This window comes from Triticum dicoccoides, chromosome 3B (assembly GCF_002162155.2).
Source record: "Triticum dicoccoides isolate Atlit2015 ecotype Zavitan chromosome 3B, WEW_v2.0, whole genome shotgun sequence".
Taxonomy (NCBI): Eukaryota; Viridiplantae; Streptophyta; class Magnoliopsida; order Poales; family Poaceae; genus Triticum; species Triticum dicoccoides.
This window is the reverse complement of record NC_041385.1, coordinates 777,567,533-777,583,664: the sequence shown is the minus strand read 5'-3', so window position 1 is coordinate 777,583,664 and position 16,132 is coordinate 777,567,533. Positions and strand designations below refer to the sequence as shown.

The 16,132-nt window shown below is 44.1% G+C and overlaps 1 protein-coding gene across 2 annotated transcripts; it reads left to right on the top strand.

Moving 5' to 3' along the window:
• The first annotated feature begins 506 nt into the window (after nt 1–506).
• On the top strand, nt 507–4,592 carry LOC119278442. Of its 2 annotated transcripts, XR_005137788.1 has the most exons (3): nt 507–663; nt 1,290–2,761; nt 3,560–4,592. XR_005137788.1 is itself a non-coding variant. In XM_037559791.1 (2 exons), exon 2 carries the CDS (start codon nt 1,334–1,336, stop codon nt 2,603–2,605), a length of 1,272 nt encoding a protein of 423 aa, XP_037415688.1. In that variant the 5' UTR covers nt 507–663; nt 1,290–1,333; the 3' UTR covers nt 2,606–2,857. The 2 variants fall into 2 exon arrangements, 1 of the variants encoding a protein (XP_037415688.1); XM_037559791.1 differs by lacking the exon at nt 3,560–4,592 and having other exon boundaries at nt 1,290–2,857.
• The last annotated feature ends 11,540 nt before the right edge of the window (nt 4,593–16,132 follow it).

Genomic DNA, 16,132 nt, shown 5'->3' with positions numbered 1-16,132 from the left:
ATCCATCATTCTTTTCTTCGGTGGCTGCTGTCGTGATGCCGGAGACAGGTGATGGGCGTTGGTGTCAAGCTCAGAGATGTTCTGCTATCTTTTCAGTTTTGTCATGTCGATCCTTACGTGACTTGTACTTTAATCTTTATGATATGAATGAGACAAGTATTACCATGAAAAAAACTTAAAAACCGTATTGATCACGTATTTTCATGTATCAGGACCGTATTAAAGCAATACGTAAGTTTCAGGACTAAGTTGGACGTCGCCTGCAACTACAAAGACTATAGATGCAATTATCTCAAAATCATGTGGAACCTCGATTCTGCCGATCATGGGCGCTCCCACAAAACAAGACGTTTCGATTTAAGGGAGTACCCTGGTTGAGACTTGAGAGGCAAATTGCGAAGAAACTGCCACTGGTGGCCGGCCGCACCAAACGAGTCGTACGACTCGTCGTCTCTATCGCTCGATCCCCCAACTTCCCCACTAGCGCTCGCGCTAGCCGCTAGGGTTGCAGGGCCACCGCCGTCGCGTCGCCCGACAGCCCGTCCCGGCCTCGACGCCCGACGCCGCCTCGCCCCCTCCGCCCCGGTCGCTGGCCTCGACGCCCGAAGCCGCCTCGCCCCGCTCCGCCCCGGCCACTGACCTCGAAGCCCGACGTTGCCGCAGGTGAGCTTTCTCTTCTCTGTCTCCTCTGCTCTGTCTCCTAGATGGATGAATGAATGGATGAACTGGCTGTATGTTTCCTCTCTGCTCTGTCTCCTAAATGGATGGATGCATAGATGAATGGATGAATGAATGTATGTTTGTTTGGTAGGAGTAGATGATTTGGTTGATGTCTGAATGGATGGTGCTAGCTTTTTCCTAGATGGATGGATGAAATTTGGTACTGTGAATGCTCAATGCTACCGTGATTACAAGTTATAGTGAAGGAAACTTGAAACCTTCTTTATTGTAGTAATATTTAGCAATCTATGATATTCATAAATTGGTTTAATGCTCATATTCCATGATAAATTGCTCGAAACAACTAAGTGTTAGCAATTCAGCTCTCAGTTTCAGTTCAGGGACATTACAGACATTTCAGCACACAACTCATCCCATAATCTCATACCACAATCACAGAAAAGAACTCGACGGCTGATTCTGTGGGAAGCTTCCCAAAAGCTGATTTTGGAGAATCAAAAGCTGAAAAGAACTGGGCTAACGAAATCCTGCTCAAGTTCGTCGTTTCTTGATACGATTTGGTGTGCTTTTCAGTTTCCCTTACAAATCTGTATCTTCTGTTTTTACAGCGAGGATCACGGCATTTGATTTCCCGACTAGAAGTGCTGTGCTAATGTTGCAAGAATTGGACCGTGCGGCAATGGCGGCCGTGCCCAGTGAGATTCCGACACCCTTGGCCTCCACTATTCTTCTGCCGGCCAAAAGGGTGAAGCAAGATCCGAGTTGTCCGGAACCCTCGTCCGCGGTTCCGGCCATGGAGGCTGCAGGCTGGTCCACGCTCTCAGGCGACCTCGTCCGCCGCATCGCCGATTCCTTCCTCGCCAACAACGACCTGGACTACTACATGTCTGTCCGTGGCGTCTGCCCCACCTGGCGCGCCACCACCGACGACCCCAGCAGCGACACCCGGGACTCCCGCTTCCATCCGCGCGCGTGGATCGTCCTGGACGAGGACTTCCAGCGCGACGGCAGGCGGGTCTTGCTCAACACCCTCACTGGCCGCTTCCTCCGCAAGAAACTGCCGTTGCTACTGGATTACTACATCATTGGTACAAGTCGCGGCTTCTTCGTGCTGGCAGACAGGAGTCCTCCTCACGCCGCTTGTGTCTTCAATCCTCTCACCGGCTGCGTGGTCCGGTTCGCGGCGCCCGTGCCCCGCGAGGTGGGGCTCTCCGAAGTTGACTACTCGCTGGCGCTCGCCCTGTTCTGCGACTCATGTCGCACGATTTACAAGGCCGCGCCTGACAGCGAACGTTTCGTCGCGGTCAAGACGAGGAGTAAAAAGCCGGCAGTTTACGATTGCTTCCGCAAGGCGGCCGTAGGTGGTGTCTATGCAGAAATCAGTGCCTTGAAATCAATTGCAGTAGCTGAGATGATTACATTTTTACCCATGTTTAATGCGATAGCTGCACAGATGCAAAATAGAGGATATCCAGAGTTCCCCAGCGATCTTCCTAGAGACGTGAAGGATATCCAGAGTTCCCTGGTGGTTTTATCTGGACAGATGTTGATCGTCTTGGGTGCACTGTTTCCCTTTGTTTGCCAAGTGGACATCGATGCAACTGAGTTGGAGCCTTTGGTGAGCATCGGCAGATTTGCCATCTTCATCAGTAATCGGAGGTGCCTAGCTGTGGATACTGACATGTTCCCATCGATTGAGGCAAACTGTGTCTACTTCATTCAGCTTCTGGGTTCATCTGCATATATCTGCAAGTCCAACATAGAGGACAGGAAAGTACAGAGGATCTCTGAAAGTCCAGATTTCGTGAAGCGGGGCAAGCGGTTTGTCCTCGTCGCTTGCCGTCCTTTTACGGTCATCCAGCTTCTATCGAGCTACACCATCAACATCCCGGATTCTCAGTTGGCACTGCAACAGATGCCATAAGGCGCCAGTCAGATCTTCATTCAGCTCTAGGGATAGTGATCTCGATGACCAACCGACAAAGCTATGCTTTTGCGAAGAAACTGCTCCTGTCTTTTTTTGTTTTGTTATGTTGGACATGCCTTGCCTTGTCATGGTTAAGAAACATGTTTATTCAAGGTTAGATCACCTGTACTGGAACTACTGTTTGGTATCTTAATTATTACGTACTTGGTGCTACACATACTGTGCTTGATGCTATCTTTTGTCCGTGTCCACTTGTTCTTGACTTGTATTATTGTTACTTCCTCGCAATGCGTTGTGTTGCTTAATTTCTGGCAGTAGTAAATGTTTGTCCAAATTTTGACAGCTTCTTAATTTAGCTCCTGCAATTGGACAATTGATCATATTAGCATGCCTCCCTGTTCTCTGTAAGCTTTGTTAATTTTGCAATACCATGTAGTACTTATTAGGCAAGAAGTGGTTTGTAGAGCTGTTGTATGATGCATCATGGGCTTACAACAGGGTATGGAAGTATCATTTGATCTATTTTCCTAACACTCTCATGCATCTATGCTTCAGCCTCTTGAACTAGTTGCATTTGCAGAATTTATAAATATTTGTGACATGGTTGACAATTGCTGTCTCTAAAGGGGAATGCTAGATTCTTTACATACTTTTGCCCGGCAGGTGTTGCACATTTACAAGTTTTTATCCTATTTAGAGAATGCATGTGTTCTGAACTGTTTTTATCCTATTTAGTGCCACAAAAGTTAGCACAGAACAGCTATTTAGTGCTGTCTGGGCTCTATTTTTCAATCCCTAGTACTAGTTGCATTTTTAACATGCTCCTTGTATTTCTCAGAAGTACTGCAGGGACGCAATCTGCAGCACCATTGATATACATATTTCGGACACACTTTGCTGTTGCTGTCTCTAAATGGCTTATGTAGTTTTTTTACACATTTTGCCTGGCAGGTACTGTACATTTACATAGTTATCATGTTCATTCGACCGTACTAGGAAACAAGTTAGAAGTATGCAGAGAACAGTGGCTGAAATTAACATAGGTAAGTGGATGAACTATTGAACAGCAGGTACAAAATTTGAGATCATCAAATGTTTGCCAACTAATCTGCATCATGTGTCTATTCTACTGGGCTGAGGAATTGACTTTGCTTTGTCTTTTTTTATTTATCTCTTGGTTCTTCTTATTCTTAGTACTCAATTGTTTGCAAGTTATATGACTCATGTCCCTGTTCCTTGAATTGAAGAATTGACTTTACCTTATTAGTACTCTTAATAGTCAGTATGTAGGGTGTTCCTTTTTATACCCTCTGTTGTAACTGAGGACGAAACGAGGTAGATTCTCCCCTCAATTGCCCTGCAAGCTGTATCTGATTTTTCGAGCACATTTGAGCAGTACTCATCAACCTCTTTGCCAGTCCGGTGGCTATGTTGTTTGTCGTTAATCTAAGTTTTCGTCCTAAAACCAGTGGTTAACTTGTTATCCAACTGCCTGGATTGAGCTATTGCTGATATAGTGATATTCATTGCAACTCAGTAGAATGAATTTCATTCCTTTGATACTGATCAATGGATGGCGTGGTGAATTTCTGTTATATGATGTCAGTTTTCCGCATGGACTTTCCTTTGTTTTCTTTCAACGACCAATTAGTTTGATGACGATGTTTTCTTGTTCGTTCAGTTGGCATACCAATTGTTTTTCATGTCAGTTTGTTTACTTGGATGATTAGTGGTACAGGGGTCAAGTGGACGTTGGGTTTTGTACTCCTGAAACCCTATTTTGTTTCAGAGGATACATTTGAAACTCTGATTGAATGCTTCTTCCGCAGCTTCAAGATAATCGCTGGCCTTATTATCTCTGATAATTGTTGTATGAGTGATTGAATGCAGTTATCAGGGCTATCTACGTTTCACTGGTCATCATGTGAGGTCAACCAGAACCTCGTACTACTTCAGAAGCTGACACTAACAAGGGTTAATAATGCAGAAAACTGCACTGGATGTTCTCAATAACCTATCTCGAAACACACTGGGTAAACTCCCTTTCCCAATGTGTATATACTAGTATATAGTTTTTTTTTTGACAGTCAACGACAGTGGGAGAGGCTCCCATTGACTTTTGTATTACTCACACAGAGACAGTTACATCAGTATTACAGGTGGGTTTTTATTGGCCCCCCGGCCAATCACTAAAGAATCAGAAGAACAGAACAAGATATTGCAAGCGTTACAAGTTTTGTAAGTAGTCAACTAGGAAGGGATGGAGATCCTCTTTACAATTGTGCACCAGGAGGCCCAAAAGATCTTGTGCGCATAGCCATGTGCTTGTGTTGCAACTAGCAGATGAGCCGACATGCTCTGAACTTGAAGTTATTTGCAAGTTGCAGCCAGCAGATCAATTTACAGTAGCTAGGCCACATCCGGCGGAGCCAAGCTGAGGAGGGCGGCCATAGAAGGAGAGCAACAAACCAGCACACGAGAAGCTTGGCCGTAGCCAAGGGGCGTGTGCAGCCCGCGTAGTGCGCCGGCGTCGGCGCGAGTGGAGGCGCCCGGGGCATCGCTGTGGCCGGCGGCAAGAAGTAGTTGGGGTGGTGCCGCGAGCTGGGTCGCAGACGGGGATGTATCGCGCCGATCTGGGGTTGTGTGCTTGGCCTCGAGGAGGATGCTGGCGGCGATGTGGCGCACCGGCGGCTGGAATTTGGGGGCCTTCGAGATTGAATCGGGATTTGCAAAGAACGAGAAGCTATCGCCACCAGCTGCTGCTTTGAGATTCGTATCGCCACGCGTCGTGCACAGGAGAGGGTCTCATGATTAGCTTCGTACGACCCGGGTCATATAGGATTATTTTCCCAGTATAATGGATCAAGCTTCTTCTCCAGACTTCGGTTATGGCTGAAGCTGGAGCATTGCATCTAGCTACTGTCATTGCTAGGAAACTCAACATTCAGATATCTTTGGCCAAAGCTTCTACTGCGAATGACATCAATTCTGCTCTTACTTGTTGACCAGCTGTCGTGGAGAATCATCCTGGCGACCCAACAAACCCTCATGCTGCCGGGGAGAATCATCCCAGCGACAGAATAATCTTGCAGCTGGGCGAATCATCACGGCGTGGCCAAATTCATGTTCTGACCCTTATGTGAAAGTTTAGCCGGATTTGACCCTGTTTGTAAAACAAGTTCGGATCTGATCCTTTTCCTACCGTCATAGTCAATGGCGGTAGAATATAACGAGCTACCGCCCTGGTCAATGGCGGTAGGTCTCTGGTCCACGCGGTGATGTGGCAGTCATGTGGCAAGTGGCTACCGCCAGTCTTGGGCGGTAGCACCTGGGCTGAGCTGAATGCTATAAATAGAGTGCGCTGCTGTACTGAACAGAAGCAATTGATTGCCCTCGTGGCTAGCTCGAGCAAGGTATGGTTACATGGTTTTGTGTTCCAATGCGGCTGAAGGCTAATTATTTGTTTGTTTGTTTTTCCCATAAAAATGAAAATAGATAGTATAATTAATGTTAGATATGGGTTATTGTCAAAAACAATTTTTTTTACTTATCTGTGACTATTCAGTTTTGATCGTTGATTGATTGAGCATAATTTTGACTATGTAAATATCATTTATAAGAGAAGTGTCTTTCTAAAGAAATGACATGAAAAAACATTCTCTATTTCCTAAACACAAGGAAATGTCCCCCCTTTCTCTCTTTCTTTACCATACTAAAAATACGGCTGGAGCACTTATGTATAAGAAAATGTTCGGAGTAGCACTCTCATATGCGTGAACTATTTTCATATAGCAGTAATATATGTGTGACCTTACGACTTTCAACATGCGTGTAATCTACTCCCTCCGTTTTGTAATGTAGCGCATATAAATTTTTTAAGAAGTCAAACATCATCAACTTTGACCAAGTTTTTAAAGAAAAACATTTACATCTAGAATGCCTAACGTATATACCATTATACTCGTCATAATATGTAGTTTCATATTTTATATATTAGGTATTATAGATATAAATAGTTTTATCTATAAATTTGGTCGAAGTTTGACTTAAAAAAATATATGCACTATATTTTGAAACGGAGGGAGTAATTAAGGAGTATTCATGTATGTGCTTTTATAATTGGGTGTGTCTAGGGCACATCTAGATGTGCCCTAGTTATTGCACATCTAGATGTGCCCTAGTTATTGCACATCTAGATGTGCCCTAGTTATTGCACATCTAAGTGAGTGAATCAAGCACAAAGAGGAAAAAAAAAGAAAACGAAAATATCCACACCAATCTCGACTAAGATCAATAACATTGGACTTAGATGTGCAATACTTATGGCACATCTAGATGTGCTTTAGCAAAACTGTTTATAATTTATGTGAAAATTTGGATCAAATGCCATGTCATATGTATCCACACTTCAAATGACATTGTAATGTTCACTCGATTAGTAACATATTGATTAATGTAATTATCTCAGACTGGTTCAATAGCAAAAATTAATTAAATTTATTTAGCATACGACAAACTCTTATCCAATTGTGGCACGGTTAACGATGGACTGTGAAGATGTTGAATGGAGATGCCATCATATCTTGTACATAAGGAAACATGCATTATGTGATTGTATTGAGGAAAAATATATTATATTTTCCTGTATTCCTTAAAAAAACACTTCTTTTATAAATGATATTTACATGGTCAAAATTATGCTCAATCAATCAACGGCCAAAACCGAATAGTTACAGATAAGGAAACGTGCATTATGTCATTGTATTGAGGAAAAAAATAATATATTTTCCTGTATTCCTTAATAAACATTTCTTTTATAAATGATATTTACATGTTCAAAATTATGCTGAATCAATCAACGGCCAAGACCGAATAGTTACAGATAAGTTAAAAAAATTCTTGACAATAATTCATATCTAACATTTAATTATTCTTTTTTTTCATGTTTATTGGGAAAAAAACAAACAAACTAAAGAACTTGAATACGGCAAGATTCAAACACAAGACCAGCTGCTGCTAGCTCGCTCGCGCTAGCCACTAGACCAATCAAGCGATTCAGTAAATTGAAGCAACGCTCTATATTTACATTCGGGTTAGCCCAGGTATAGTGGGCGGTAGGCACTTGCCACATCATCACGTTGACTAGAAGCCTACCGCCGTTGACTACGGCGGTAGCCCGTTACCGTTATACTCTACCGCCAACGTCTACGGAGGTAGGAAAAGGGCCAGATCCGATTTTTTTTTACAAACAGGGTCAAATAGGGTTAAATTTTCACGTAAAGGTCAAAACAGTGAATTTGGCCTCACGACGTTGGGGAGAATCATCCTCACGACGTGGCGAATCGTCAGTCCGCCATCTACTATACCGACTAGGTTGTGACAAACTGACCATGTCGAGTTAAATTGGGTGCCCAAATTCTTGTGGAGCAGGAGGCCAACCGGTCACGCGACTGATAATAAAGCGTGTTGTTCTTCTCTACACTACAAAAAAATACACTTCCGTGATGATACGTGTTTGTCACAGTAGGTCGCGTTTTTTATCATGCATGTATATCCATGATGATTTTATGACAGAATAAAGATAGTCATACCTGTGCTGTCGTAGAAGTGTTCCATGACATTACCAAAATTATTATCACGGAAGTGTCCACTTACATGACGATAAATCGTGCGTCACAGAAGTGCTTTCGTTAAGGGTGACCGACAGGTGGCATCCACCGTAACGGAACACCGTTAAGCTATCGGGTCGGGTTTTGGATCCGAACCCTTTAACAACCCTGACCAATGGGGATTTTTCACGTGTAAAATCATCATTGGCTAGAGGAAACACGTGTCGACTCGTCATTAGAACAGATGTCATCCACTCATTGGACAAAAGGCGCCTATGATACGTCGACACGTGGCACGACCCAACAGTGGCCCATTCCTGTGAAAAGGCTGGCCCGTTTGACTTGGTAAAAAGGTGGCGGGCCGGCCCATGGAAAGCCTGTTAACGGCCTGTTCGCATATAACCCATTTACAGCCCCCAAGGCCCGTTACGCCCTATTCGAATTAGGCCCAGTAGCGTCATCTGGGCCATCCAATATGATTCTAGCCCATTTTCACTTCTGGCCCATGTATGGCCCATGACGTCTTTCGGCCCATATGAGGCCCTTTGTAACTATTGACCCATTAACGACCCGTGGTGAAACTGGCCCGTAATGAATAGTGTATTACTTTACACCCATTAACGGCCCGTGGTGAAACTGGCTAGTAATAAACAGTGTATCACTTTATACCCATTAATGGCCCTTTATTTCATTGGGCCGTTTCCAGCCCAAGTTATCTTTCGGCCTTCTGAGGGCTCATTTATTCTTGGGCTCATTTGCAGCATTCGGTTACTTATGGCCCGTTACTGTCATTTTCTGCTTGTGGGCCAAATTCAGCCTGTCGTTACAGTCGGCCCGTTTGTGGACCATTTATCTGTTGGGCCATTTTCATAGCATCACCAAATACGGCCTATTAACGGCCCGTTATGGTCAGCCCATAAAACGTACAATTTCCATTAATGGCCCGTCTATGGCCCATTAAAGGCCCGTACAATACCCATAAATGAGTCGGCCCTTACAAGGTCCATGGATCCTACGAGACGTAGAAGGCCCATGGATCCTACGAGACGTAGAAGGCCCATGGATCCGACGGCCCATACATGACCCATGGATCGTACGGCCCGTGAAGGGCCATGATCGGGCGAGTTGGCCCCCGTTGAACGATATAGCCTATTCAAAAAATTATCCTACTCAATACTATCACCTCTAAAAAGCATACACTATACAACAAAGAGATCAAGACATAAAAAGGTAGAATAATCCTACACTATACAATAAAGAAATTACAGCCGATTATACCCACTGTGCATTATGGTTCGGCACAAGTGATAATAAAGCATACACAAACAACAAATTACATACACTGGGCAAATACAGCTCATACATCATGGACGCGCATCAACTTAACTCCATTTGAACTATAATTGATTGGCCGGATTCAGGTAGCACAAATTTCAGTCTGCAAAATCTCCAATTCCTTCATGGTTACCTTAGTGTCTTGTTTCATTTTTTGACTCCTGCCTCTAATACCTGCATGTCCAGTCTCAACTTGTTGATTAAATGTTGACAATCATGTACACGTTGTCTTGCCACCTCTAGTTGATGCTCGAGAACATCAGCACATTCCAATTCCAATCCATAATCATTCGGTAACGGCCATGCCGCACTGGTCGCAAATCTTTGTGTTGATGTCACTTCATCCTGAAATGTTTTTGTAAGTACACATGACTAGGGCAAAAATATAGTTACAACAATGAAGCGAGCAAGACACTATTTTGTACTACTTGGCAAAACATGACTAACAATAACGTTACACGTCACTTTAAAAAAAGTGTTACACGTCATGAAGCATAAGCAGGTGATATTTTAAAAATTATAAAAAAAATAGTCTGTGCAGCCTGCATACAGAAATCCCTCTTAGTTCACCAGAGGAGCATGATATTGGGGCCCAATCGAAAACACAGACAAGTTACAAATTTAGACACCACGTTGCGTATAAGTAAGCAAGTAGTTGGCCATTCTGTATCTCAATTAAAGTCTTAGGGAGCATAATGAACAACAAAGGGTTTCATACAAACATACTACAGTAGGCAAAACTATGCAATCATTAGCGTAGTATAAACTAGATTGTGAGCCTCATGCAATAATAGTTGGTTAATAGACTTCAAAGCTTCAGGCACACTTCGGCAGAGTAATTAAATGGTAAGGCATTTAATTATGTCAACTAATAGTTATACAAATACCGAATATTAGGCATGATTATTTGGGCATCTCATTAACTGAGGACAAATAAAGCAATTGAAAAGAGCAAATTAACTATGCCTGAAACAAACAAGGAATTGAACTGTTGAGTTGCATACAGTGACTTACCTTAGCAGGTTGAAGAGGCTCAGTGCAGCTCCTACTTCTCTTGCAAGGCTCCTTCCTAACATCTTGCACTTGGAAATCCTCAATCTTATCTTCATTGCACCCCCTCTGCAAGGTGACGCAAACTAGTTACTCGTCTCCTTGGAAGATAAATATGCATACTTCCAGTCTGTGAACACAAAAGGATGAGATTATAACAAAACAACACCACACAATGAAACATGCCACATCTCTTGCACTTGCACACAATGAAATGAGCATTTACTATGTCTGCACTATGTAAAAACTAGGCATACCTTCGAACTGGATCTCCAGGTACTTTTGGAGAGCCTACTGTAGTGTACAACCAAACCTTTATGTCACCTATGAGTTAGACAAGGCCCCACTACATTAGCCCTTAGTGTTTAGATCATTGACAAGCTCTGTTAGAGTGTTAGGTCAGAAACAACAAGTAATCAAAGCAAACAGTCCTAGTATGGTTGGCTGATGCAAATAAGCAATTGAACAGATGTGTGAGCAAATCTTACATATCAAGAAAAGAAGCAAAGAAGGAGGCTTAAAGACCACCACTTGACTGACCAGATTTAAGGGGCATTTAAACATCATGTGCAACGTGTGAACTAACATAAACATTGCATATTCCAGATTCTACAATGGAATGCACATGTATTAGGTTATGCCATGTATGATAATGCCTAAATGTACAGATAGCAGGCAGGAGTGATTCATCATTGCAAGTTCAATTGAATTGCAGGTTAAGGGCTAGTTCGATTCCGCCTTTTCAGGGCATATTGTCAAAATAAGCCATAAAAGATGTAAAGAAGTCATTTTCGAGTATGGGCTTGGGCTTAACTAATTTCGCTTTGGAGGGGGGTGTTTCGGGTAGAACCTCACTAAAAATTGAAGGGAAGGGGAATAGTGAAATGACTCTGTTGTCTGCCTATATTACACTCAAAATGCAACTGCTGACGCCCGTGTCACACCTGACCCTCAAGTAAAAACAAACACGCAAACATTCATTTCCTGCCCGCTTGCATCTCCTCTCCCCTTTCCCTCTACCTCGATCCCCTGCTTGTAGCACTAGGGTTCCTCCAGCGAGCCGTCGCCACTGGTCCCATCTGGCCTGGTCCTTGACGATGCTATGTCTAGCTAGGTTACATGGCCGGCGGGTAGGGGTAAATCTCCCTGGCTGCTCCTCCCTATGGCGCCGCCCCTCATTCTCATGGTCTCTAGCAGCTGCTCCACTGTGGTTCGTCCAACGCACTACTCCGGCGGGCGCTGCACAACTACGGCTGATGCCACAATGCGGCAGAAGGCACCTTATTCCCCTCCCCTCCTCCCAGGCCATGGCCATGAGGTGCTGTTGAAGGATGAGCTCATCCAATAAGGTGAGGATCTCCTCTGATTTTTTGCCAAATTTTCATTCTGATCCACTATATGATGAATTGCTATGAGTTGCTTCTGCTTCTGCTATATGATGCATTGCTATGAGCTGCTCCTGCTGCTGCTATATGATGAATTGCTATGAGCTGCTGCTACTGTATGATGAGTTGCTATGAGCTGCTGCTGCTGCTATATGATGAATTGCTATGAGCTGCTGCTGCTGCTATATGATGAGTTGCTATAAGCTGCTCCTCCTGCTGCTATATGATGAATTGCTATGAGCTGCTCCTGCTGCTGCTATATGATGAATTGCTATGAGCTTCTCCTGTTGCTGCTATATGATGAATTGCTATAAACTGCTGCTAGTATATGATGAATTGCAGACTGCTGTTGTTGTATGATGAGTTGCTATGAGCTGTTGCTGCTGCTATATGATGCTTTCAGGTGGTGCTGCTATATGATAATAACCAACCACTTGGACCATCGAATTTCAATAAATAATTGTTCTTCATTTAAATGTGGGTCATGCGTTCTTCGTTGAAACTAGGCAATGGGATCTCTATGGAAAACATTGACCAAAGTAGATTGTGCCAAGTAGATGGTATCTTTGCATTTGCATTTTGAGAAAATAGTGATGGTCTGTTTTCCTATCATATTAATTACTGCACTGGGTTCAATTTGTGATGTTTGCAAGTCAAATTAATTTCCATATGGGCAGCAAAATGAAAAAATATAATGCAATCTAGACTTTCCACTGATCATACCAAAGATAAGCTGAAAATGCAATGAAAAGAACTGGTTGGCTTATTACATGGAGCTTATATTCACAGGTGCTTAGTTTCTTAGGATAACTTGTAATAACTGTCCCTAAGAAACTTGGCTAATAGAACTGGCATACAAATAACATATCATGATGATTGCAATGGAGGAGTGACGTACCATAGCACACTGTATAGGCTCACCGCCGCCTCTCCTTTTTTTTGCGATGTTCCATGAAATTGCCACATACATCTTGTACTTTTTCATTATGTAACCCTATCTGCAAGTTGACACGGCTAATTTCAGACATCTCTACATAATACTACATTGCATATCCCTTGCGCATATTTAAACCACCAATTAACGATTGTGTGCGTACCATAAACTAGGCATGACTCTGTATGCTGGACTAGCAGGCACTCTAAGGGAGCCTAATGTAGTGCACTGGAATTCCTACATGCCACCTACGATTTTGTGTAATGTACTGCCCCTGTTCCTAAATATATGTCTTTGTAGAGATTCTAGTATGGACCACATACAGATGTATATAGATGCATTTTCGAGTGTAGATTCACTCATTTAGCTCCGTATGTAGCCTATAGTGGAATCTCTAGAAAGACTTATATTTAGGAACGGAGGTACGAGGTAGTATCATGTATGACATCTACATATCTAATTTAGCAGCCAGTAATAGAAATCATTGTCTACACAAAGGGATTACTGGTCGAAAATCCTAGCAAAGCACGCTGGCAGGCACAGAACAATACAAGAGAGAGAGACACACTTACAAGATCATAGCAATGCCTCAATCCAGGATCTTGGTTGGCCAAGATGTTAGATCCAGAAGAAACATTGTCCTTGTAGTTTTTGCCAGCTGCATAATAGGTAACAGCAACCGGTTAGTATATTTGAAGTACATCGGGCAGGTGATGCTGGACGGGTTTAAAGGTGACAAGTACCTAGGCCGTGGCAGGTGCTTGGCATCTCTCCAGACGGTGGGAATCAGGTTAGAAACGTCAAGGGTGATGAAGCTGCGCTGGCTGTCAGGGTCCGGTAAGGAGATCTAGAACTGTCGAGTAGGGTGTTTGTGGAGCGGCTCCGATAGGATGGACTACGGTGTGGGCAAAGCGGATCTGTGGCCGTGGACGAGGGCGTAGGTGAAGCTGCTTCAGTGGTTGGGCTAAGGATGGTGTCGACGACGCGGATCTGCGACCGTGGATGGGGCGTCAGAAGCTGCTCCGGTGGTTGGGTTAAGATAGTGTCGACGATGTGGATCTGCGGCCGTGGACGGGGCGTCAGAAGCTGCCCCGGTGGTTGGGTTAAGGGTGGTGTCGATGATGCGGATCTGCGGCCGTGGACGAGGAGTCAGAAGCTGCTCCGGTAGGTTGGATGAGGGTGCGAGGAAGCGGATCTGAGGCCGTGGACTTGTGAGTTGGCAAAGCGGCCCCGGTAGGGTTGAGAATGGTATAGGCGAAGCTACTCTAGTAGGGTTGACAATGGTGTCGGCGAAGCGGCTCCGGTAGGGTTGAGGAAGGTGTCAGTGAAGCGGCTCCGGTAGGGTTGAGGAAGGTGTCGGCGAAGAGGATCAGAGGCCGTCGACGGGGGCATCGGTGGGGTGGCTCCGGGGGGTGTGGACGAAGCGTCTCCGGTGGGGAGTACGAATGAGCCGCTGCAGATGCGCGACGGTTGATGAGAGTACCGGCGAATCAGATCCGGTGCCGTGGACAAGGCCGACACTGAATGGGCTGTGGTACAGTGGTGGATGAGCAGTCTAGTTGTTTCTAGGGGAGCTGGGAGGGGTAGATGCGGCCGCAGAAGCAGATCCAGTGAGGTGGACGCCGCTGGCAGTGAATGGGCTATGGTACGCCGGTGGATGAACAGTCTAGGGTTTCGAGAGGGGAAAGGGCGATGAAGTACGGATGGCGTGATGTAAGATGCTCTGGTGCTATGGAGTTAGTCGTTTTTGCGGGAGGGGGAGAGGAAATGGGGGTGCCGTGTAGTGGGGGGAACCGGAAGTTACCAAAGCAGCCCCGACCTATCATGTAGATAAGGGCGGTATTGTAACTGTTGGTCTCCGTGCACCAAAGACAAAAGGGGGATTTCGCATGCTAAAGACTAAGGTGGCGGAAATTTTAGAAGGAGGCGGGAGATTTTGCCGCCCGCGGGATCGTTCGTATCCAGTTTCAACTAATTTTGGACCGTGCTAGCGGGAAGGTCATGCTAGACTGTGTACACGGGGAACGCGTTAGCAGTTAATAACTGGTGTGAAGTCCACACCAGAAAAAAAGACAATAACTCGGGATGATGCGCCCATAACTTGGACGTTCACATGGGCGCGGCCAATCGTACGGGTGTAGTGGCGCGTTCACAAAAAAAGGGATCAAACGCTCAGCCTATGTATTTCTTGTGTAAATAAATAATTTAGTCTCATTGGTTATTTACTTTAAACATAATGCATTGACGTGTTAGTGTAGAGGCGCACAAAAAGAAATGGATATTGTAGTCAGCTACTTAAAAGTGTTACCTCATATGATTACATAGCCTCCATTTCATAAATTGCGTACCCGTTGAATTCATATATGAATATTACATATATTACTTCAAAATAGAAAATTAAATCATCCAAGACTAATGAATTTGAATGCAAGAGTAACAATGGTGCATGTACATGATAGCTACATTGGTTGTTTGAAGAAACATCACTGTAACTTTGGCATGCACAACTGAAAAGGTTTATTTAAATAGAAAAAAATGTGATATGTGAGTGTCCAATCTTTATAGCGTTGAATTGATATTGTACCTTTGGCCACGATACGAAGTAGATACTGACTAATGTTCAAGCGATGCATGTCCACGATCGCTAGATAGTGATACGTGAATGAATTGTGCAATCTCTCTCACATGCATACATATCTCATTTCCCTGTGGGCATCGGAATCACACATGCGCACTTCGTGTATTTCTCTCTCTCCGTCAGGGTTAAATTCGTCTTTCTACCCCGTCCTACAAGTCTCTCACACAGAAACACACACGCTCTCTATGTCTAACACGCCCACCTCTTTAATTCTGCCCACCCATAGCCACTAATGTCTCAAAGTATAATAATGCCTGTCACACATATGCTATCTACCTATCCCTTAATATAGCTAGATATGTGTCACACAAACTCCCTCTCCCTACTAGCAAGATGCCCATACGTTGCACGGAACATCAAGATGCATTTGTATGAAAAGTTTATCTTGTGGGAGAAAAGGATGAACGAGGGAATGCCTTATTTGCAAATGCGGAGAGGGATGTGGGTATCTTTTTGCAAAATTGCCATAGTTTCCTTCCTATCCGTCGGATATAAATCGGATGGCCTATATTGCAGGATGGCAGGAACACCATCATCACCAACTCTATTTTTTATAAGAGTAGAGATATGTGA